General features: G+C 41.3%; 1 protein-coding gene across 1 annotated transcript in view; it reads right to left on the bottom strand.

Moving 5' to 3' along the window:
- Positions 1–24,779, bottom strand: part of TACR1 (tachykinin receptor 1) — a 148,740-nt gene that overhangs the window by 60,707 nt on the left and 63,254 nt on the right. The window contains exon 2 of the mRNA XM_077766219.1: positions 8,004–8,198. Within this exon, the coding sequence (XP_077622345.1) occupies positions 8,004–8,198 (195 nt within the window). The remainder of the gene's footprint in view (positions 1–8,003; positions 8,199–24,779) is intronic.

Here is a 24,779-nt window from a genome sequence, read left to right as displayed (position 1 = left end):
ACACTGTACATTTGTAGCATGGAGTACTATGTGGCTGAGAAAAAGAATATTAAGCTCTTCATGAACTGATATGGAAATATCTCTAAGATGTATTAAATTTAGAAAATAGGGTACAGGGGCATCTGGGTGGCTCATTTGGTTAAGTGTCCGACTTCAGCTTAGGTCATGATCTCACGGTTTATGGGTTCAAACCCCATGTCAGGCTCTGTGCTGACAGCTTGGAGCCTGGATCTGACTTCAGATTCTGTGCCTGTCTCTCTGTCCCTCCTCCACGCACGTTCTCTGTCTCTCTCTCAAAATAAATAAATTTTAAAAAATAAGGTATAGAACAATGTGCATAATAAGCTACATTTTGTGTTATAGAAAGGAAACGATCTATATTTGTGTTGACTTGTGTGTATGTAAAACACTTCAAAAGAAACTAAGAACAGTAGTTCCCTAGAGATTGAATAAAAGACTGGAAGAATATTCATCAAAATGTTAGAGCCTTTCATAAATGATGGGCATATGGGTGATTAAAGAAATTATAGGACTTTTCAGTATACTCCATGATTTATTTGTATTTTAAAATGCAAAATAAAGTCTTAAATGATTTTCCAGGAAATTGACCAAGTCTATCTGTAACATTTTGTAGCCCAAAGGTACATGCTTATGAACATAGCAGGAAGGGATGAAGGCTGTGGAGACTGTCTGGGGCTTATTTTCTGGTGAAAATTAGTCACTCCCACCAGGGACAGCATTTGTCCTATATTCTCTTGAATGAATTAGGAAAATTCCAGGTGGATTGAAGCATAAAAGTCAGCAAGACAAAATTCACAAGGTCAAGTAAACATGAGAATGAAGTAGGGTCCATCCACACTTTGGCTTATTCAAAGGTAAATGCTTATGAATAATATCATTCCAGGCAAAGTCCCACACCTCAAAAGGTAGTTTCTTATGAAGGAACTCTTGGGCTTATCCCAATGAGAGCCGTTTCTTGAGAGCTCATGAAAGCAAAATCCTTTGAATAGCATTTAATTTTAAGTTAAAAAAATATGAACATACATTCCAGAAAAAGTGGATGAACAAAATTACCTGGTGTTATGAGTAATTTTTATAAGCAAACACTCATGCTACTACTACCTAGCTCAAGAAATATAATAGTGCCTGCCCCTCAGAAGCACCTCTAAGTGTCTCTTCATATCCATTCTGTTACCCTGTCTTTTGATTGGAGCATTTAGTCCATTGACATTTGGAGTGAGTACTGAAAGATATGAGTTTATTGCCATTATTTTTCTAGTAGAAGTGGAGTGTCTGGTGGTATTCTCTGGTCCTTTCTAGTCTTTATTGCTTTTGGTATGTATGTATGTATGTATGTATGTATGTATGTATGTATGTACGTATTTCATCTTTTCTCCCCTCAGAGAGTCCCCCTTAAAGTTTCTTGCAGGGCTGGTTTAGTGGTCATGAACTCCTTTAGTTTTTGTTTGTCTGGGAAACTTTTAATCTCTCCTTCTATTTTGAATGACAGCCTTGCTGGATAAAGAATTCTTGGCTGCATCTTTTTCCAGTTCAGCACATTGAATATATCCTGCCACTCCTTTCTGGCCTGCCAAGTTTCTGTGGCTAGGTCTGCTGCAAACCTAATCTGTCTTCCCTTGCTGGTTTCATGATTCTTTCCTTGCCTGAGTATTTTGTGAGTTTGACTATGATATGCCTTGTTGATGGTTGGTTTTTGTTGAATCTAATGAGGGTCCCCTGTGCTTCCTGAATTTTGATGTCTGTGTCTTTCCCCAGGTTAGGAAAGTTTTCTGCTATGATTTGCTCCCATAACTCTTCTACCCCTTTCTCTGTCTCTTCATCTTCTGGGACTCGTGTGATTCTGATGTTGCTCCTTTTTAATGAGTCTCTGATTTCTCTAATCCTTATATTGTGCTCTTTGGCCTTAGTCTCCCTCTTTTTTCCTGCTTCATTATTCTCTACAAGTTTGTCCTCTATATCGCTTTGTGGCTCTGCCTCATCCATCCCTGCCGCTGTGGCATCCATTCAAGATTGTAGCTCAGTTATAGCATTTTTTATTTCATCCTGACTAGGTTTTACTTCTTTTATCTCCACAGAAAGGGATTCTAATCTATTTTCTACCCCAGCTAGTATTCTTATTATCATAATTCTAAATTCTGGTTGAAAGATCTTCCCTGCATCTGTGTTGGTTAAGTCCCTAGCCATTGTTTCTTCCTGCTCTTTCTTTTGGGGTGAATTCCTTCGTTTTTTCATTTTGAAAGAAGAAAAGGAATTAATGAGGTAAAAAAATTAAAATTAAAAAATTAGAAACAACAAACACAGACAAATCAAATAAACAATGCTAGATCCTAGGTGTGTTTTCATCTGGATGTTGAAAGGAGCTTGATAGATTAGAGAAAAAAGGGGAAAAAGAAAAAAAAAAGGAAAACTTTGGAAATTTGAAAAAAATGAATACAATGAAATAGAATAAAATGAAATAATGGAAGTAAAATAGAATTTTAAAAATTTACAAAAAATAAAAAATATAGTAAAAAATTTAAGAAAAATAGTTTTAATAAAACTTGAAAATAAAAAAGTTTTTTTTCTCTTTCTGTATTCAAGAAAAAGAAAGCAAACAAAAAAGAAAAAAACAAAGAAAATTGAATAGATGGACGAGCAAACAGACTGAAATACAATTGAAATTACACCGTTTTCTTCTAGAAGTCAAACTGTGAAGCACTTTATCGTCTGTCAACTAAGAAGGCAGAGAGACTTGTGTTCCTAAAGAGGAAGTTTGGCCCAGTTAAGCGGGGCTAGTATAATGGCTCTGTTTTCCACTAGATGGTGCTGCTTAGCTTACGGGGGTGGATTGTTGTGGCGCTTGTAGGTTTGTATGTGCATGCGCAGGAGGGGTGAAAATGGCGTCACCCAGATATGTGGCCTTTAGTATTGGAACTCTGTTCTCCCTGACCAGCAATCGCATACCCATCCTTTGTCTTCGGCTTCCATCCACTCCCCGCTTTTATAGTCTGTGACCAAGCCTCAGGTTGCCAGGCAGCACCTCCCTCCTGAGTTTTATCTCAGATGCAGCTGTTTTTCATGACCCCTTACTTCAGAGGAACTGTGGCTTTGACGCATTCTGCCCCTCTGCAGGAGGGTCTTACCGAGCAATAGCTGGGTTTGGCCGCTCCCAGGAACGTTGGCAAGACCGTGCTGCTGCTGATGCCCAGAGACTGCAGCTAGGTGCCAGCCTGACCCAGAGAAAGTTCATAAGATCATGCAGAAGCAGGATTTCAGGGATTATGGAAAATCAACACACATCTGGCACTAGGCTTCACCCTAAATGACCTTGTTCCAGCACCCATGAATGTAGTTGTTCTCCAGGATTTGCTGGGACCCTTGCCTGTGGGAAGTCCTCCCAGCAGGGGAATGGCCTCTCCCTGTGTGGCCCAAGGACCCCCAGACTTTACTCTGCTCTTGAGGATTCGCCCTTCTCACTAGAGCACTGCCAGGTATCGAGCTGTGGAGTTTCAGACTATGCACTCTCCCTGTTGATAGAGTCTTAGTGGAATTTAAACCCTCTCCTTTTTCTTTCTCCCCTTTTAGTTCAGTCCCTGTGGTTGTTGCCACTTTTCAACTTTCTCTCCAGCTGCTTTGGGGGTGGGGGATGCTTTTCCCATACTCTCTCCCCTGTCTCCATCCTCTCTCTGCAAGCAAAAACAGCTTTCTGCCCTTCATGGCTACTCTCTCCCTCAGTTCCACCTCTCTGCACTGTGTACCTGCTGAGTTCCGTGGTTCAGATTGTGCAGATTGTTGTGTTAATCCTTAAATCAGTTTCCTAGGTGTGCAGGATAGGTTAGTGTTGATCTGTCTGTATTTCATGGGCTTGAGACACAAAAAAACCTTCCATGATGTTCTGCTATCTTGGCTCCTCCCCTCTAAGTGTCTCCTCTTGATCACACCCCTTTCCTCCCATGAGAGATAAACTTGTCTTTACTTTTATGTTAACTACGTCTTTGTTTGCATTTATAGTTTTACACCTATTGATGTGCCCTTGAAGATGTACTTTAATTTTGTTTGTTTTAAAACTTTGTTTGTAAGTTGCATGGAGCTACATTTTGTTCATTAATTAAGAAATATCCTGTACATGCTTGTACCACAATTTTTACCCATCCTGTTGATGGACATTTGGAATATCTCCAATTCCAGGAATTAAGAACAATGCTGATATGCTCTATATGCTAGATGTGTCTGGGTGCATACATGCATGAATTTCTCTAGGGCAATGCCCCTGAGTGAAACTGTGGGGTTATAGTATATGGATAGCTTCTGCTTTTCTAGATACTACAAAACATTTTCGAGCATGGCTTTATCAATGTATATTTCCTCTAGCAGTCTACAAAGGTTCTCATTGTTTTCTAATTTCACCAAAACTTCTAAATTCTTAGTNTCTAGATACTACAAAACATTTTCGAGCATGGCTTTATCAATGTATATTGATTTCATTGTTTTCTAATTTCACCAAAACTTCTAAATTCTTAGCTGAGTCTGACTTCTTAACACTTGGTGGTCTAATAGATATGCAGTACAATGTCACTATGGTTTTAGTTTGTACTTCATTGGTGATGAATGAAGTTGTGTGCCTCCTCACATATTATTGGTCATTTGGACATTTCTTTTTGTGAAGTGCATGTTCAAAAGTTTTGCCTTTCCTTTATTGGATTGCCTTTCTTTAATAGTGCTTAATTTAATACATGTATTAATAAAGAATCTGAATGACCAATGATCAGGACTGGGGTTTCACCATGCAGCCAGAAGGCAAATCAGGCAATTTAAAATTTTTCACAAAACCCTTTTATGTGATTAGCTGGCACAGATTTTTCATCAGGCAATTTGGGCCTAGGCATCTGCCCACTGGACCGTCTGCTGCCAGTCATCTGTCCATGCATCCAGATCAATGAATGATGCTGATGGCAATAGTTAACACTCACCAGACTCTTCTCATGTNAATTTGGGCCTAGGCATCTGCCCACTGGACCGTCTGCTGCCAGTCATCTGTCCATGCATCCAGATCATGATGCTGATGGCAATAGTTAACACTCACCAGACTCTTCTCATGGGCCTGGCACTGGGCTAAGCATGTGCCTTATTTACTTCTCACCATAGCTGGTATGTGGAATGTTCCATTAGGCTTAGAGGCTTAAATAACTTGACTGTGATGACTCAACTAGAGAGTGATATGGCTGGGAGTTGATCCTTCATTTACTCCAGAGCCCGTGTTCTTATCCTAATTATTACACTTCCTTAAACGAAGTTTCTTTCTGGTTTCAAATTTGGGATTATTGTGTGCTTTGGAAATGGCAATCAGCTCTAGTAGAAGAGAATATAAGGGAGTACTTAATTTAGAGCTAGTAAAACTTAAATTCCCTAAAAATATATCATAATGCATTGTGAAGGATATTGACAAAAAGAAAATTGGCTTACATAAAGCATACTATGCACTTGAGATATGTTCACTTTACCTCATAGCCTGTACGTGGATGGCAAATATGGATTCTTTCAACTTACTACTGCTTCCATAAACATTTTACACATCTTGAATAGATAAAATCTGATGCTTTTCTCCAGACTCATTTTTTTAAGGTTAAAATCATGAATTAAACATATGGTATTGTCTTTCTCTGACTTATTTCACTTAGGATTATACTCTTTAGCTCCATCTGTGCTGTTGCAAATGGCAAGATTTCATTATTTCTAGTGGCCAGATAATTTTCCTGTGTGTGTGTGTGTGTGTACTTCACATCTTTATCCATTCGTCTTTACTCATATATGGAATTTAAGAAACAAAACAAATGAGCAAAGTGAAAAAAAAGAGAGAGGGGGACAAACCAAGGAGCAGACTCTTAACTAGAGTGAACAAACTGAGGGTGGGTGAGGGGAGGTGGCTGGGCAGATGGGTGAAATATGTGAGCACTTATCATGATGAGCACTGAGTAACATATATAATTGTTGAGTGTTATGCTGTGTATACCTGAAACTAACATAACACTATATGTTAACTATACTGGAATTAAAATTTTAAACTTAATAGAATAAATAAATAGAAAAGAAGTTTAAAAATCATGCAGTAAATAAACAATGATGGCAAATCTAACCACACACTACCCTTAATTATCAAAGCAAGGAAATAAGACAATCTGGCACACTTTGTTGAGCCTCAAAAGGCTTTCTAGTCATTAATAAGCATAAAACAGCAAAATGTTCAAAAGCAAAACTGTAAACTCTACTGTTTCTTGGACAAAATGCCAGAGATCTGTGGAAAAATAAACCTTTATTTCCACATTAACTTTGAATTTGTTGGAAGATAAATGAACTATATTTTGAAACAAAACTTTAGAAAGGTGACCAGACTTGGAAAAGACCATGAGAATCAAGAGCCGAGCTACAGTCCACACAGTCGAAGGGAGTTTCTAAGCATTTTCTAATGGGCTTTAATTCAGAGGGCTTTATTTTTCCCTTTTCAGGGAACCTTCTGGTTTGAACACATTCACAGACCCTGTACAGCTTGCAAAGCTATGTTCTTTCTCCTGCTGAGACCCTGCTCAGGCTTGTAGTTTCACTTGAAAGAATAATTTTCAATGTCTCCTTCTAGGCTGAGCATTAATCCCCCCACTGCTTGATCGATTAAATCCCACTGCCTGTGTCTGGAAGGCGAAGTCTGAGCTTTATGTATTGCTTTCTGGCAAGCCACATTTCCATGCTCCCCAGGACAGTTGCAGCAGTCTAACTCTATGCAACAGGCTTTTGGACCCTCAAATCTTGAGAGCCAACAGGTAGTATCTTATGTTACCATCTAATGAGATTAAAGGCCTATAATGATTATATTGCTCCCTGATGAATTTGGCTTGATAATAGTATCTTGCTTTTTGTATGGCATTTATATGCTTACAAGGTGAGGATACATTATCTTGTTTGCTTTTCACAATCGTTGTTTATGGGAAGCAGTGTTTTATCATAAACCATTTTAACAATGAGGGAAAACTGTGACTTTTGCCCAGAGTCATATAGCTGGTAATGACAATCTTGTTATTAAAACATAGATCATCTGATTATTAACACCAGTGTTCTTTTATGATTCACATAATAAACCCAAGATGGGAAGATTATAGAGAACTTTCAAAAGGACCCACATTATCCATGTGCTCTGAGTACAGAAAACTGATAGTAATATAAATGTCACATTGCCCCTCACCTGCCTTGTAGGAAACTTGTAATTCATAAGGTCTCAATGCACTGGCCTTGCCTTCCCATGCATTTGAATGCACCTGGAAATTTTTCTACCTTGGAAACCCTAGAAGATAGGTGGTTTGGCTTGGTTTTCCCCAGAGGCATATCCTGAGATAAAAATTCAAGTGCAAGTGACTTGCTTAGGAGGAGAAAGAGATACTAGTAGGGAGTGGGGTGGTGATATAGGGAAAGGTGTGTCACTGAGCCAGCTGCCGGTGACTGGAGCTGAATCCCAAGACAAAACCTTGGATATTGTGTAAAACACACACCTCAGAGACATCTCACCTGTGGAATGAGGGAGCTGGGGTGTTCACATACCAACTCCTATCAATTGTTAGGAGCTGCTGGGCACGGGGGATAACTCCCCCACCTTCTGGCATGCTGAGCAGGAGGGTAGAGTAGTGTTCTATAGGTGAGGGAAAAAGCTCTCAGGCAAAGCAATGCAGATACTGGCAGGGCAGGGTTGCTGGTAAACAGCAGGAGGACATGGAAGAACACCTGGAGGGTAGGCTATAACAGGATCCAGGTCTTACATTTTTCTAATTTTCATTCAAAGTCCACAGTAGTATTTGGGACATAATAGTCCCTTGATACTTATGGATATATCAACTTGACATCAAGAGTAATTATGAGAAATGCTTATAGATGGACACTAAATCCTAACCAACAAAAGAACATGGAAAGAAAAAAGAAATACAAAAAGGCAAAGGAGATACTGGGGAGTCACCCCTACTCACACTTTCTCATAAATCTTGTTGGGATGCTCCGGCCATTCAATCATGCACACCACTCTGTTGGGCATGGTCTCCGTGGTTGAGTAGTAGCCCTGAGGGAAGGCCAGCAGGAGAGCCAGGACCCAGATGACACAGATGACCACCTTGGTGGCTGTGGCTGACAGCCGGGGCTGGAGGGGATGAATGATGGCCATGTACCTGGAACAGAGAAGAAAGGACAAATTTTTGATTTGGTCACCAAAATTTGCATTAGCGATTAGCATTGTTCCTATCAATGAAAGATTCCAGGGAAACCTTTGACTTCTGATGATTTTTATAACTATTTTCTGATCCCTTTTGGCATATTCTATCCTTCAGTTTTGTGACTCTTAGGACATAAAACTTTAAAATCCATAAGAAAAGTCAACCAGGTTCTTAAGTATTTTAGAGCCTATCTAGCAACATTCCAGAAGAGAAGTTTTCATCATAGAATGCTCATGGTCTATACCCAAGTATATATCAGTGGCATACAGTAGAATTAGAAGGACAAGAACAGTGTTGTAAATGTATTCAGTATGACTACCTTCAATCCTTTTTGGAGTAAGAAATAATGTTGACAGAAATAATGGTTTTTAAAGTCTTTATGGGGCAATTTAAAAGGCTAGCAACCTTATATTGGTGTCTACTATTTGAAGGGAAATGAATGTGTATGTGAGAAAGCAGTAGCCTAACAGCAAAACAGCAGCCCCTGGAGAAATCTTCAAGTTCAAGTTCTTTGAACATCTACAAGTCAATGTGTGGCTTGCAATATATGCTTCATGAGGACAAAGTTTCCATCTGCTGAAACAGACACACTTAAGCATGTTATATAGTCCAGGGTAGATGAAGTGTCATCTGCAGGAAGAAGGGAAGCAAAGTGAACAGTGACTCAGGACTTGGAGTCACCCCTCCATCTCCTCTCATCTGGGATGGAGCACTGAATGGTGCCAGTTGAATGAATGTGTCCACATGTTTGAATTTGTGCCACCTCTGAAATGTAGCAGAGATCTTAGGAGTAATAAATATTCCAATCATCATTTCATACCAATTACAATCACATCAATTCTGCATCTTCCATTTTAAAAGGCATCTTGCCCTGTGCGTTTTTCTTGCAAAATATATGGATCCATCCCTTAAATTATTTTTGTCAAAGTAGAAGTTATATCTCACACTGCCTTTGGGTCTTAAATATTATCTGACAAAGCCTCACATATGATTTTTTGACATGCAGGTATTTCTAGCTTCTGTGGGACAGAATGGTCAATGGAAACTTCAGAAATTAGCAGACAAATGGAATTGCAGCTGTCAGCTGTCTGCACATAATTCCACATAATTCTTTTTCTACACTCTCTGAACTCCTAGGATCTGTAGGCCAGAACTGGGGCCACGGTTATAAGTAAAGCAATTTCATTCAGTATGTGCTCTACAAATTCACACTGGGCACCTGCTGCATGTGGAACACAGCTTTTCCTTCTTCGCTCCGTGCTTCTGATTTCTCCAGGGAGAGTAGGCGCATAAATAAGCAGCCACAAAACATGACAGTGGGATATGTGACCTTAAGTGGTAATCTGATAAATACCTTAGAGCCTTATGGAGGGTGAGGAGGTAATCAAGTTGGTATGGCAGCGGGACTGTTGGAGGGGCTTAAAGAGATGTGCTTGCTGGATTTGGGACAAGTCTGCTGAGCATCCAGCTTAAAGGGCCAGAAACACTCAGAGCCTTCCTCTCTTCTCTGTTATGATTATAAATCTGACTCCCTCTCCCAGAAGCTTGATGGCTCGGTTTTTGTGAAGGCTTTTTTGAGTGTCCAACATAATTCTAAACTTTTTTCTAAGTTTATTTATTTATTTTGAGAGAGACAGAGAATGTGTGAGTAAGTGAGAGGCAGAGAGAGAGAATCCCAAGTGGGCTCCACACTGCCAGCACTAAGCCCAATGCTGGGCTTGAACCCACAAAACTGGAGATCATGACCTGAGCTGAAACCGAGAGTTGGACGCTTAACCCAGGTGCCCCATAATCCTAAACTTTAAAATACTTCTCTGGGGAGCCTGGGTGGCGCAACTGGTTAAGCGTCTGACTTAACAGTCATGTGAAGGCATCTTTTCTGGGGCGCCTGGGTGGCTCAGTTGGTTAAGCGTCATGATCTCACAGTTGGTGAGTTTGAGCCCCACATCAGGCTCTGTGCTGACAGCTCAGAGCCAGGAGCCTGTTTCAGATTCTGTGTCTCCCTCTCTCTCTGCCCCTCCCCTGCTCATGCTCTGTCTCTCTTACTCTCAAAAATAAATAAATAAATAAATAAATTTTTTTTTAAATTTAAAAAATAAGATAAAATACTTTTCTCCACATTTTCTTGCTAGGCACCTAGGCTTTCTTCTTTGGTCTTTTATAGTAATGCCCCCTGAAGGTGTTCAGTGTGCAGAGGCTGGATATTAGGGTACCTCTCGTCAACCTTTAAACATATGATCAGAAAAGTGATAACCTTCAGGAAGGAAACCCCCAGAATATTTTCCTTCTGCCTCTTTTGGAAAGTGGGCAGGCAGTCCAGAAGTCAGGAGAGAGGAGAATAGGAGGACACTTGAACTAGATATTTTGGTGGGGGTGAGTAATAATCTATAAATCTTTGGGCAAGTTTCCTCAGTTGGGTTGATGGCTGTAAAGCTAATCATTCAGCTGTTGTCTAGAGCACCAAAGGGGCAAAGACGACTCTTAAACTGTGAATCAAGCATTGTCTGTCTTCTTTAGGTGACCCCAAGAGGCCACAACTGCTTCCAAGTGAGGCCCACTGCATAGTAGACCTGACGACTTTCCATCCTCGAGGTGGTCTCCAGAAAAGAACCCTGAGAAGTCTTGATTTCTGTCCTGAAGGACTTTCTTGCTGCCTGAAGGCAATGAAGCATTGGTTTTCTCTTTGGTCATGGGGTGATAGTGGATAGGGAACCCAGAAACAGAGCCAACGGAGGTGAACTGTGCAACCACTATTATCCTTTCCAATTTGGTGAAGGGCTGGACCTGGATAGTCAAGGCCAGAATCTCTTTTGAGTGTTTGCATTAATTTAGGATTTCCCGTTGGATCACTTCCCAGAGGCAAGATCTTTCTCCTACAAAGCTGGACACGTAGCCATGAAGATGTCTTTCCTTTCCAGCACCATCCAGGCTCCTGCTCTCACTGTAGCTTTGCCTTTCTCAGGCCTCACAGGGGCTTGAGGAGGCTCCACAGAGGACAGTGTGCTAATTACATTGTCCCCTTTTTAATATGATCTCAAACGCAAGATTTTAATTTGCATTTAACTCAGTATAAACATTCAGTCTTAAATAAATATACCTTATGACCCATCCCCGACCCCACATTGGTGATACACCATTCAGAATCTAATGTGACTGGGGCTTAAGGGGAACTGCATCAGCATATTGGTGCTATAGCTCCAAATGGGTTGCAGAAAGTCATATTTTATCTTTATTGCAAAAGTTACAACTTGGGAGCCCATTTCAGTTAACTCTGCCGTTTCTTGAGTGTAGGAGCCATTTCAGTGACAGATGAAAGCATTACCCGTATAAAGCCAGAGATTACGAAAGATTGGCCTTAAAAAATGTGTGTATTTTCATTTGTTCAAAATAGAGCCATTTAGAAATGTCTTTCCTTTCATTTTTTCTCCCTTCCTTCTTTCTTTCTTTGGCAGTACTTACTTCTGGGGCTTAAGAGACATGCTTCTTTCTTACCCCAAATCTAGTACCACTCAGGTAACTTGTCCACTCATCAATGCATATTTTCTTTCCTGCTGACCATTCCGAGCTTAGACTCCATTAACATACACTAATATAGTTGTTTGTAAACCCCCTGAACAATTCTTGCTTATTCAGTTATGAGTTATCATTGAGCAAGTGCTCCAAGCCTTAGGAAAATGCATTCAATAAATATTTATTGACTGCACTGTGCTCAAGAGACCGGAAGGCAGTCAATGAAACATCTTCCTGGTTTACGCATTAATCATTAGGCTGCCAGAGACAGGGGTCCGGAGGCTGTGTGGGGTGTGGATTATGTTTTCCACGTCAGGTTGCTCCAGTCCCATGGAGGGCCAGCGGCTCTGATTTGAATTGTATGTGGCCTCCTAGCTGAAACACTTGAGGTGCTACCTTTCTCTTGTATGATCATGCTTTATAGAAAGAACTCTCTGTAGAGTCCCTGAACCCTGGCAAAATATAAGACTGCACATTTTTTTTTAAAAGGCAGAGTGAAATAATATTGTGAAAAAGAATTCCAATCTTCTGACAAGCCCCAGTATCCACATAATGTCCTCTTATACCAGCCCTAAATCACCTGGCAGGGAGGATGTCTTTCCTCTGCCAAGATATCAGACCTCCAAGGCCCTTCCTCCAGGTCCAGTCCCTGCCCTGCCTTACCCCCACTCCCTCCCTCCTGGAATGGTACAAGCTTCTGTCAAGGGACTACATCTTCCTGGGTTCAAATGATGAGGAATAGTGGCAGCTTTGAGCATGGCTGCTATTGTCTTGTTCAAAGGTTGGCAACGTTTTTCTGTAAAAGGGCCAGATAGTAAATATTCTAAGCCTTGTGGCCCATATAGTTTCTGTCATAACTACTCACCTCTACCTTTGTAGTGTGAAAACAGACAAGGCAACTATAGGGATGACTGTGTGCCAATAAGACATAACTTACAAAACTGGTGGTGGCCGGGCTTGAGCCCGGGCCATCGTTTGCTGACCTTTGGACTGGTTTATGGGAAGTGAAGAGCAGGAGGAATTAGAACCATAGGAGAACCTGGTGTACTCTTCAGAAAAACTCTTTACCTTTGGCAGACTGTGGACTGTAAGACTGAAACTGGATGGATAGATGTTAATGCCCACAAGGAGTTAGTAAAGTGGTCAGCTACCATTCATGACCCAGAATCCAGCCCCTTGTCAGAGAACAATCATCACTAACCCGTGATGGTTTTGCTCCTTAATCTCCTCCTGGATGGCTCCTACTTATTTTCATGGGTTGGCCCATTTATTATGTCCCATGACTGGGTTTAGGTGCCCTGCCTTTCCTGCTATGAAGATTTCTAACCTTGTATGGACCACATTTCAATTTATTTGCCTATCTACCTTGTCTCGATTCATCCTTGACAGGTTCTTTGGAGATGGCAGCTGCTGTGACTTATTTAAGCTTGTTTCCTTGGCTTACCTTAGTGTCTAGGACATGGTAAATATTCAGGGAAAGCTTAATTGAATAAATGAATATACAAATTTCTTGGTACATAGCAGGGGCTCGATAAATGGCTATTGAATAGAAATAAATGTAATAGGGGAACTACATTCTTACTATACCTTCATTCTTCCCAGTCTGAACAAATGTGAGACTATTATGTGGGCATAATTATTCCAGTGTTTTCTGTCATGCAGACACCCAGGATCATCTTGCAGGAAGGACTCACTGGACCTAGGTCTTCAGAATTTCCTATCTCTTGACATTAAATCCTTAGGAAAATTATCAATAAGCATTTGTTGACTAACTTCCACATTGACTACTATGTAGAGAATTCAGTCTTTCTACATGGCGTCACTGTCCAGCTCTTCCTCTGAACAAGAGGTTGCTCTGTCCTTTCCCCTCCTACTCCTCACCCCCTTACATCTCAGGAAGCACCTGTTAGGGCATCAGTTGGGGTTCTCTTCTAGGACATTTCTTTAATCATCAAAATCCTCATTTAGCCAGATCACTTGACCAGCAACTTTGTCCATTCAACTGAGCTCAAGCGTTATACAACTATAATCAAAAAGGCCTTTGAACAGCCAACAGAGGTGACCTGGAGTTCACATACTACCAAAGCATTTTTGTTAATGACAAAGCCTCTTGAGTCCTCACTGCTATGTTATGCACAATTCTAAGCAGCATGAATTTTTGGCTTCCAAACCCAACATAGATTCATATCACTGTTGCTGGACTCATTTCAAAAAGGGTTAGCTGACAGCAATGGCACAGTCAATAAAACCATAATAAACAGATGCAAAAACAATTGGAACTGAGAGCCTGGAAAAATTTAGAGTTAACTGAAGGGGGGAATGTAGCTAACTGATGTCCGAGCTGTCCTGCCCCATGTTTGACCAAAGGGTTCCTGTGGTCCAAAGGTGATTCAGATATAGTCTCCAGTTAGGGCTACCATAAAAGTATGTATGACTAAGGCCTGAAGTGAACTGTGGGGAAAAAAGCAGTAAAGATCCAAACCAAGTACAATATCCTGAAGGCTTCTTCCTGTAGAGTTGGGCCAGATTTGCATGAAAACTTAAAGCAGGAGTACCTGAGACAGAGGAGAGTGAGGGGAGGGGATTCGGAGAATGTCATGTTCCCATCTCCTCCTCCCCCAGGGTACCCCCTCTTCTCCCACAGGCATCCTTTCTTCACTAGATAAAGGCAGGATCATGTTGAGTGAGGCAGTCATTGCCAGACTTGTATAAATACAGAGCTGGCTCTTTTTTGATATTTTTCTCAGCATACATTTTTTGCATTAATTTTTTATATTTTAAAATATTGCATTAGAATATTTTATTTTGATTGCTGAATCATTTGTGCCAAAGTTAAATTTTGCACCCAAGGTGAGTGCTTCCCTTGCCTTACCTAATCCCAGCCCTGATAATATCTCCCACTCAAGTACATCAGGCAGGACAATCATTGGTGAAGTGAAGTGTACTTGGACTTAGGTAGTGGTGGGACTATTGTTCGATGTTGCTGGTCCCATCAACTACCTGTTAAACAGTCAGTTATGCTGTGTCTTCTGCCTGCAGCCTTGTAATGCCCAGGTCATCAGACCATGGGTGGCAGGGCTGATATGAGGCCGGGAAAATTATCACTAACATAAGCAGAATGGAGGCTAAATAATTCTACCGTATAGAGTAATTTGGACACTCTTGCTACAGTGATTTTACCTTTTGTTGTACGTGCAAGTCCACAACCATTTATTTTATTGACTGATTGGCTGATAGTGCTTTCTTAGTTAAAAAAATTCTTTGATAGCAACAATAATTTGTAAACAAACAAAAGTGTATGTTTCATGACAAATTATAGGCTTGATTTCTGCTTTTCATTAAAATTTATGATGAATATATAACCTGCACAAAGGGATTGTAGACATTTACCTTCTATCATATGAAAATCTGAGGACATAAATCTGCTGAAGAAGCAGCAGCATCTCCACCAAGAACTTAGTTATTTTAAGCCAATGTGTCCAAAGATGTTGATTTAACATATGCAGTGAAAATGGTGTCTTTGCCCATTACTCTGTGAAGCATGACTTTTCATTTAGAATAAATAAGTGTTCTAAATTAATTCCACTCATTTTCAGTTCTAATTTTTCTTGTGCATGTACGAAAGTTCAAGTGGTAGCTATTAGAATCTTGGCTCAGTTGGCAGAAGAACTTGGCAAATAGCTAAATGATTCTAATTTTATATGACTGTCATCAGATTTTTCAAATAGGAAATCAGGTAATCTCAATTATGGTTCTTTTGTAATCTAATTCATGGAGTCAAAGTTTTTGGAAGTAGAAATAACTGGCATTGTGAATATTATCATAAGTTCATTTCAAATTTCAACAGTGAAGATAAATTGTTTTGTTTTTATACAAATATGAATACAATGTGGCAAACATAATGTCCTTACTAAATTAAGAAACATATTGAACAGAAATGTACTTGGAATAGATTATGAGATATATAATTTGTCAAACAAGGTCCGATACTTTATCAACTGAAATCAAAGCTGACATTGTTGAAATTTACAAACATTGTTGCAGGTGCAGAGTAACTGAATAGTTATTTTTCTTCTTTTGGTGGTAAATTTGATGATGAATATAAAAATATACTTCAATAGGGTTTTGGAAGTGTTTAAGCCTTTGACAAACTGTTTAGTGAATTAACCTATGTAACAGTACTAAACTTTTTGCACCTGAGTCCTCTCAGTTTGGGCTGCATTTTGTTTAAGATTAGTTGAATATCTTCAACTCTAAATATATTTTTTAAATGTTTATTTTTGGTAGAGACAGAGAAAGAACATGGGCACATGGGTACATGTGCACAAGCTGGGGAGGGGCAGAGAGAGAGAGAGAGAGAGGATCCTAAGTAGGCTCTGCACTATCATCATGGAGCTCAAGGCAGGGCTTGATCTTATGAATGGCCATGAGATCATGACATGAGCCAATTCAGGAGCCTGCTGCTCAACTGACTGTGCCACCCAGGCACCCATAATGCAAATATTTATAATGGGGTATCCCAAAATACAAGCTTCTGAAACTTTTAGAAATTTGTAATTTTTGAATACAAATATAGTAAACAAAAAAACATTGAAAGTTTTCCCTATAGGGGCAGGAGAGGTACTGCATAAAGTAAGCAATGGAAGCTCTAAAGTGTTCACAATTTAATTTTGGAATTCTTGAATTGCCTTTAGAAATATTTTGACTTGTGGGAAGACTCTCTTGATGGATCTCTACTTTTTTTAGTAAATAATTTGTACTTTGTCTCAAAATGGACTGGTATGAAATTGGGATGGACTGCAATTTTTCAGTATCTAAATTTGGTAAATCATTAAAAAGAAACAGACACAACTTATTTACTAACTTAAGACAACTTAGTTTTGTCTCTTAAATCTATCTTTTCGTGTCTTTGTGCTTCATTCTGGATAGTTTGGATCAATCTTCCAGTTCACTGATTCTTTCTTCAGCATCTATAATCTGCTGTTAGACCTGTTGATTAATTTATATTCAACTCTTATTATTTTTCATAATAATAAGACTTGCTTATATTTCAACATGCTTGGTCATTCTTTTTTTTTCTGTTACAAAAAATGTATTTGATTACTTGAGTAAAATTATAGTATCTCTGTTGTTAGTAAGTATTAAATGTTAAAAGAAATTGGGCATCCTCCTTTCCTTTCAACTTTCCAAGAAAGTGCATGTAACAGTCCAATTTTTTTCTTCCATACCTAATACAAAATAAACAAACACTATACCTGCTCTCTTGATCAAGAAGAAGTATTTGCTCTTGTAAGGAACATATGTACATTTTTTTTTTTTTACAAATAGTTTATTGTCAAATTAGTTTCCACATAACACCCAGTGCTCATCCCCACAAGTGTCCTCCTCCATGCCCATTCCTCTTCCCCCCCACATCCATCAGTCCTCAGTTTTTGTCAGCATTCAAGAGTCTCTCATAGTTTGCCTCTCTCCCTTTTCTCCACCATTTCCTCCCTTCTTCTCCCCCTTGTTCCTCAGTTAAGTTCCTCCTAATCCTCCTATATGTGCAAACATATGATATTTGTCCTTCTCTGCCTGACTTATTTCACTCAGCATAACACCCTCAAGGCCCATCCATGTTGCTACACATGGCCAGATTTCATTGTTTCTCATTGCCATGTAATATTCCATGGTAAGGAACATATGTACATTTTAATGAAAGTGATATTTCTTGGTCATTCTTTATATTATTATCTTGGTCTTCTTATTTTCAAACTTTTTTTTAAAGCTTCTTTTTTATTTCTTTATACATTATACACATAGTTTATATTCTGTCTCTATTAACTCCCATGACTAAAGTCTCTGTGGGTCTGCTTCTAAAGGTTCTCACTCACATTGATTTGTTTCATTATCTCATTTTGACTTCATTATTTTCTGTGGAACTTTATCTGTGAGAATTCATTGATGCTTGGGTTGAAGGTAGTTTCCGTCACAGATTTGCAATAGTTTCTACGAAGAACTTGGGAACATTTCCAGGCTGGGACCACTGAGAATTAGATTTCTGTGTGAGATTTTTTTTAGATCAATTGACTGATCTGAATTTGGCCTGCATTCCATGTGTGGACTCCTTTTCTGCTGCAAACTTTCAAAATATTTTTTTTTCTGTTTACTCTGCACCACAGTTAGAAATGAACAATTTTTCTTGTAGTCCTTGGCAGGGTAGGCATTTATTTGCAGGTCTTTTTTACACTGAGAGTGTAGCCCTTTGCATCTCAACTTTAAGCAAAGTTACCCTGTTAGACAACCCACGATGGTCTGGTCTTAGGGTTTGAGTCTTGTCCCTGTACCTTACCTTGTGAGTCAAAGTCAAGATCAAATACCCTCAAGACAAAAGCTAGCTTTACTACTTTGTCCAATAATTAGAATGGCTGCCCTCATTTAAATTTTAACCTCAGTATTCCTGATTTTCTTGAAAGATAATGGATTGATTTAAGAAGTGTGTCTGTGTGTGTGTGTGTGTGTGTGTGTATGCATGCACATGTGGTATTGTATCCAGAATTTTTTAAAGATCATCCAATCAAGATATCTAGTCTGTCATTTAGCTGAAAGCGGACGTTCTGATGTCTTGTTTTTATTTTATTTTATTTTTATTGTCAAATTATTTGGTGTAAAATTTCAAACACTGCAGGAGGAGATAAAGGGAAAACCTCTCTCCCACTTCTGTTCTGTGAGAGAAACACCTAGCTAACATACTGAGTACTTGGGAAGTGCCAGGCTCCATTCTATGTGCTTTCTGTGTATTAACTCATTTTATCTTTCACCAACTCAAGGCAGGCCACTGTTATGACCCTCATTTTCCAAATAAGTAAACAGGCTCAGAGAGGTCAGGTAACTCATCCACCAAGTAGTAGAGCTGGGTTTGAACTTGGCAGTCTTGCTTCAGAGCCTTTGTATTGCTTTGTGCCCCTCCCAGCCTTGCCTTTTGCTTTGTTTTTATTTTCTTTTATTAAAATTTTTTTAATGTTTATTTTTTGAGATAGACAGAGAGACAGAGCATGAGGGAGGGGCAGAGAGAGAGGAAGACACGGAATCTTAAGCAGGCTCCAGGCTCTGAGCCGTCAGCACAGAGACTGACATGGGGCTCGAACCCACAAATGGTGAGATCATGACCTGAGCTGAAGTTGGATACTTAACCAACTGAGCCACCCACGTGCCCCTGCTTTGCTTTATATCATGGCACTATCCAAGACTCTCATACCTCCTGCTAATAATGGATGTAAGTCTTCTTTTCTCTGCATATATAAACCTATATATTCATACTTTTTCCTGATTGCTTTTTTATACATTCATTCAATAAACACATGGAGTCCTTTCTATGTGTCAGGTAAGGGTTCAGTGTGTCCCTGTTTTGTAAAAGTCTGTCTGGTGGGAGAGGCACACAGTTATATTATAGTGAAGACACAATGCCTGTGTGCTGAAGGAAAGTTACAATGTGTAGAAAGCATGGGGCAGCCAGGCTGCCATTTTGGCCTGGGCAATGAGGCCAGGGAAGTTTCTCAGTGGAGGTGGTATTTAAATTTGACCCTGAAGAATGAGTTGGTGTGTACATCTACAGAGAGCTGTATGCAACATACTTTCTAGGAGGAGGAAACAGCGTATACAAAAGTCTGCTGACCTGAAAAGAGATGGCTTGTTTATAATCACTTTTAACATTTTATTAGATGCTTCTCAGGAAGGAGCAGGTAATACATCTTGTATTCTTATGAATCCCTGGCTGGGCACAATATATGCCTGTAGTGATCACCCATTAATTGACTTAAGCCCCCTCCCCCCCACAATTAAACAAGCAAATGTTGGCCTCTGAGTTTGGTCCCTCCAGATGTTGACGGGAAAATAAGGATAGAGGATTGAGTGAGGAAGTACATGGTCCTGTAGTCTCTGTTGATGAAAGTGCCCAGAGAGAATGCTAGCCTCCAAAGGAACATATGGAGGATGCTGAGACCAAGGCTGTCAAACAGAGCAAGGACCCAAGAGAGAGAAACATGCTTTCCAGAAAGCAAATATTCCTCGGGCTGGTGTTTACAGACCACCCCGTGGCCTGTCCTGCTGGGATGCTGGGCTTCCTTGGTCTGCAGTGCCAGATTCTGGAAACCCTGGCGCCTGAATTAAGTTTCTTCTTCTCAAGGAGTTCTCAGTACAGAACATACCTCTTTTCCTCGCCCCCTTGCTTGCTCTTACTTCTTTTCAGCTCTTTAATCTCTCTCAAAGTGATTTCTCAGTGTCAGCTTTCTCCTTGTGAAGTAAGGCCGTCTTTGTTGACGCACATTCCCAGAGGCAACATAGCATCTTGTCAGAGGCTCAGTGCCCAGCTTAAATCCAGCTACCAGGTGCAATAGACACACTGCATACACTGTCCTGGGGTCAGCACGACTGCCTGGATCCAGGGTCAGGTACCCACAGGTATTCAAATGGCAAAAGACTGATGAGGCAGTGGCATCAGCTTACTAGCTGTTGTGTAGAATGGAAGTGCTCAATTTACAACTTAAGTAGTATTTCATGGGAAAAATATAAAGGGGAGCAGTATTATTCATTCCCCACAGTTCCCATGTGTGAATTCCTCTGAGACATTTAAGCATGACAATTGCTGAAACATGACGTCACAGACTGACAAGGGGCACTACACTTCAGCCAACTACACATCAGACCTTCTCTAGGGTTTGCTGGAATGAACCGTCTCCCCTGCAGCGGACCCCAAGACCCACCTTCCCTGTGGAAGGGGAGCCCTATTCACACTCTCCCTGCCCTCCAGCCTTCCCCTCCAAGCAGCATCATCCTGTGTCACTGCTTTTTTTTTTTTTTTAAACAATTGTCATTTCTGAGAATGGTCATTAGAGGCCCACCAGAGAGCTACCGTAATAGCAGGAAGTAGCCGGGTACTGTCAGAGGACAGAGCACAGGCTGTGAATGTGGGGACTGCACAGGAGGAAGCACCTTCTCAAGCAAGAACGAGGCGTGTGGAGAAGGTAGGAGTGGGCAGGACAGGGGCGTGTGGAGAGGGGCCCAGGCACACCATCTGACAGGGCACAGCCCACCACCTTGCATTTCCAGAGTGCTCAGCCCAGCCTTCCTCTCTGGCCTTCTGAGTGGTGGTTGTTCCCTTGGGATGTGTGGATCTGACTCCAAGGGGCTTGGCCCCTGCTCCTTTCCATACAGCCCACAGCGGAGGACTCGGCATTTCACTTACTGGTGCTTCAGAGCAACAAAAACAAAATCTCCTTGGACTAGGAGTCAGAAAGAACTGAATTCTAGTTTTATAAATTTTTCTGCACTAACTGGTGTAAGTTTCTGGCAAACCATCTCCTCTCTGAGTCGTGGTACCTTATTGGTGAGCAGTTTCTGTAGATGTTCTGTGAGGTCTGAGTGCAAGTTTGGCTGTGAGTCTTGGCCCTGAAGGTGGAGCAGGGCTGCTGCTCCCACCTCCCGAAGGGCTTCCCCCCTTCCCCCCCGTCCCACCTCACAGGACCTCTCAGCCAGCGGCTCTCAGAGTCCCCTCACTCCCATCACCAAGGGTCAAATTCATAACAAGGGATTTAGTTTTTTCATCTCATATGCTCATGGCAAAGAGAAAATAAGAAAATAAAACATTAAGGGCTAGTAATCATTACAGAGGCATAGTTAGGCAGACTCCCCAATCAGGCCCCCCAAATAGGCCCTGGTAAGACAGGAAAAAAGGCAGCTCATCCAGGTGTGTTATGTCACCTTCAGAGCTTTAGTGAGATCATGGACAAGTAAGGGTGGATGACAGCAGAAGGGAATGCCTGGCTGAACCTGTGGTGCCCACACTGGCTCAGGCAGGGACCTCAACAGATAAGGCTGTCCTAACTGCCAGTTTCTATGGTCCCTTAGGAGAAATGGTTAGGTCAACCACAACTCATTATGAGAAGCAACTCAGGCCATGGATCAGGTGACATGTCCATGTTTCTTGCATGCTGCTGGCACATGGGACCTCAGTGACTATGTAGGGCTAATAGGGCAGGGAGGATTAGAGGCCCAGAGAGGTGGCATGAAAAATGAAGGCTAAGTGGTAGCTCTGGAATTTCTGTACTAGAAGGGCTAAGAGGAAGAAATTGGGTTGAGGGAAGGTGGGGGGCTATCTTGAAGCTGCTTTTATGCAAGACTACAAAAAATTAGAAAAGTGTCACCTGTCCAGGTCAGCAAATAGGAGGAAGGAGCTAGTGCAGCATGGAGAGAACTAAAGCTGCTCTTGGGTACCAACACGGCTTCATGCCCAAGAACTCTGCCCCTGCTCTTCTCCACTAGAGGTGGCCACCTGAACATTTTTAGGTGAAAGGGAAAGAGGACAGACAGGTCCTCCTGTGTCCACCGTCTAGACTAGGCAGCCCTGCCCCCCGCACCTGCCGGGGTCACGGGGAAGCACTTGTGAGGAGCAGACTGGGGTCCAGCCTTGGCAATGGATGTTCACTGTAGGGAGGAGACACTGGCACTTCCATCTCATGCCCAGATTTAGAAGATCAGGAAAGTGATTTCTAGCAACAGACTCATTAGTACCAACCTCTATTACCCAAAAGCAATTTGGAGGGCTGATGAAATTCATTAAAATGGGATTTTCCTGATAATATTAACTGCAAACAGAAAAGACAATGACTTATGCCCAGCTTTGCAATGCCCTGGGGAGGTGTGTGTGTGAAAGGATTCTCTCCCTCCCACTGAGCTTGAAGGGCTCTGACCTTCTGGGACCTTTTCTGTGCCTAGGCGACAGGTGTCTCAAACAGATTAAAGACATTTGTTTAAACAGCTTTAATGGCTTTGTTTGTTTCATGACTACCCAGACAGCCTTTGACGTCTCTCTTCCCAACATTTGCTTACTTGCTTGTTTCTTCTTTTCTTTCTTTCCTTTTTTTTTTTTTTGACTATTCAATCTGAGTGGTTGCAATCCCCTTGAGTGACTGACTAACTGACAGCTATGGCCATGGGCCACTCCAGGAGCTATTGTCTTAAAGGGAAGTGGACGGTTTATATTTTAAGTAGCTCCTAGAATCTCACTGTCAAGCCTTGTTCCCCACCTGAAATAAAATGGGACACTTTGCTTCAGCAGATTTGATATGTTGTTGTTGTTGTTTTAACATGGTGGGGACAACATGTAGAAATGTTCTGATATCAGATAATGTGCAGAAAATTACTTCTCCATCCTCAAACCTCCCCCCTCCCCGCACTCTTGCTTATCTCTCTTAGGCTCCATCTTTAAGGGAGGGTTGGTGAGGATGTGAGGCTGAGATGGGATGAGGTCCAGGAAGGGATGGAGGAGTCCATTAAAACACCTGGGATAATAATGGTTTGATTTCTACTAGTACCAACATGTCTTTGCCGTCAAGTCTCATTCATTTATAGCTGTTTACTTCTGGGTATCCATTGGGTCAGAGACCATCCACTCCTCCTCTGGGAAGGTTGTGCCGTCTTCAGAGTCTCTCTGAGCACGGTGCCTTTTATATCAGATATCCAGGTCATCATCCTCTGGGATATGATTCCTGCTCATTGTCTAGAGCAGAGCCAGCTGGTGGGCCAACCCAAACTTTGTTCTCTCTCTCTTCCTCAGTAACAAAACCTTAATTTGAGTCACGTAAGTTCTGGCCGAACAGATGTAAGTGGCAGGTTGTGTAAGAGTTCTAGGACAGAGTGCTTTTCCCCATTCTCCTTTCTTCCTCCTTGCTGCCTTACACACGGGTGCAGTGATTGGCACCTCAGCGTCACTTCGGACCATGAGGTGGCATGAGCATGGAAGCCACATGTGGGAGAGCAAAAAGAGTAGTGTCTGATGGTTTCACAGAGCCATTGTCCCTATCCTGTGGCTACTGACTTTTTAGCATTAGCCTGCCTCTGGCATCCTTAGAATGTCAGCCTGCCTCCCTCTGGGATTATTTTATGTAATGGAATAAACCTTTGTGTGTTTAAACATAGCAATCAGGCCTCAGTTACTCTTAGCTGATGTGAATTCCAACTGATACCAGAACTTGGCACTTGTAAGTAACAGAAACTAGAATAAGCCAGGCCTTATGGCAGGGGGTTGGGGGTGCAGAGGCAGGGATCATAAATACAACCTCTGGCTTTAGGGAGCTCTAGTCTTATGAGGGTGAAAGATGGTAAACCACTAAACCTATGAATAAATACTCAATTACAGCTGTAGTAAGAAAAGGGTGGTAATATTATGTAACAAGGGAGATGGGGACAGCCTTGGGGTTACTCCCTGAGGAAGTAACATTTCAACTGAGACCTATAAGATGAGTTGGATATGGTAGGTGAAGAAGGACATGGGAGTTGAGTCATTCTAGAGAGGCATGGAGAATAGCACATTCAAAGGCCCTGTGGTGGGAAAATGACTGGTATGTTCAAGGTACAGGAGCACAGGGAGTGAGAGGGAGGGGTGCAAGATAATGATAATGGCTAATACCACTGGGTGCGTACTCTGTACCAGGTACTATTTTTAAGAGCTTTACATCTATGAACTCATTTAATCTTCATAACAACCCAAACAGATAGATACTATTATGACCCACATTTCACATATGAGGAAACTGAGTCACAGAGAGATTAAGTAATGCACCCAATTTCATATTGTTACTAAGCAGTTTGAATCTCCAGGTAGCAAGTGAGCAGAGCTGTGAGCGGGGTGGGGAGGTGTCTTTACCCAGATGGGAATGGGAAGCCATTGTATGTTCTTAAGGTAAGAAGCAGGGTGACCAGGGGTACACTTTGAAGGGTCCAGTCCACTCTTGGTGCATGACAGCTATGGGTGGGATCATCTTAGACCTTCTGCCTCCGGTCTTCACGACCTCCCAGGACATGTTCTCAGTCGTGATAGGCAGAAGAAGGATGCTAAGTAATAAAAACCACAGTCCCTTGCATCCTATGTCCTCAGGGTTCTATAGCTCAGGCCTCAAGAAGAACAGAAGCTGCTAAGAGTCTGAATGAAACCTCTGCAGGCATTGTGAAGTCCATTCACCATGCCTCCTTGCTCCAATGGGAGGGATG

This window comes from Crocuta crocuta, unplaced genomic scaffold (assembly GCF_008692635.1).
Source record: "Crocuta crocuta isolate KB4526 unplaced genomic scaffold, BGI_CrCroc_1.0 scaffold113, whole genome shotgun sequence".
Lineage (NCBI taxonomy): Eukaryota > Metazoa > Chordata > Mammalia > Carnivora > Hyaenidae > Crocuta > Crocuta crocuta.
This window is presented reverse-complemented; position numbering and strand designations above follow the sequence as displayed.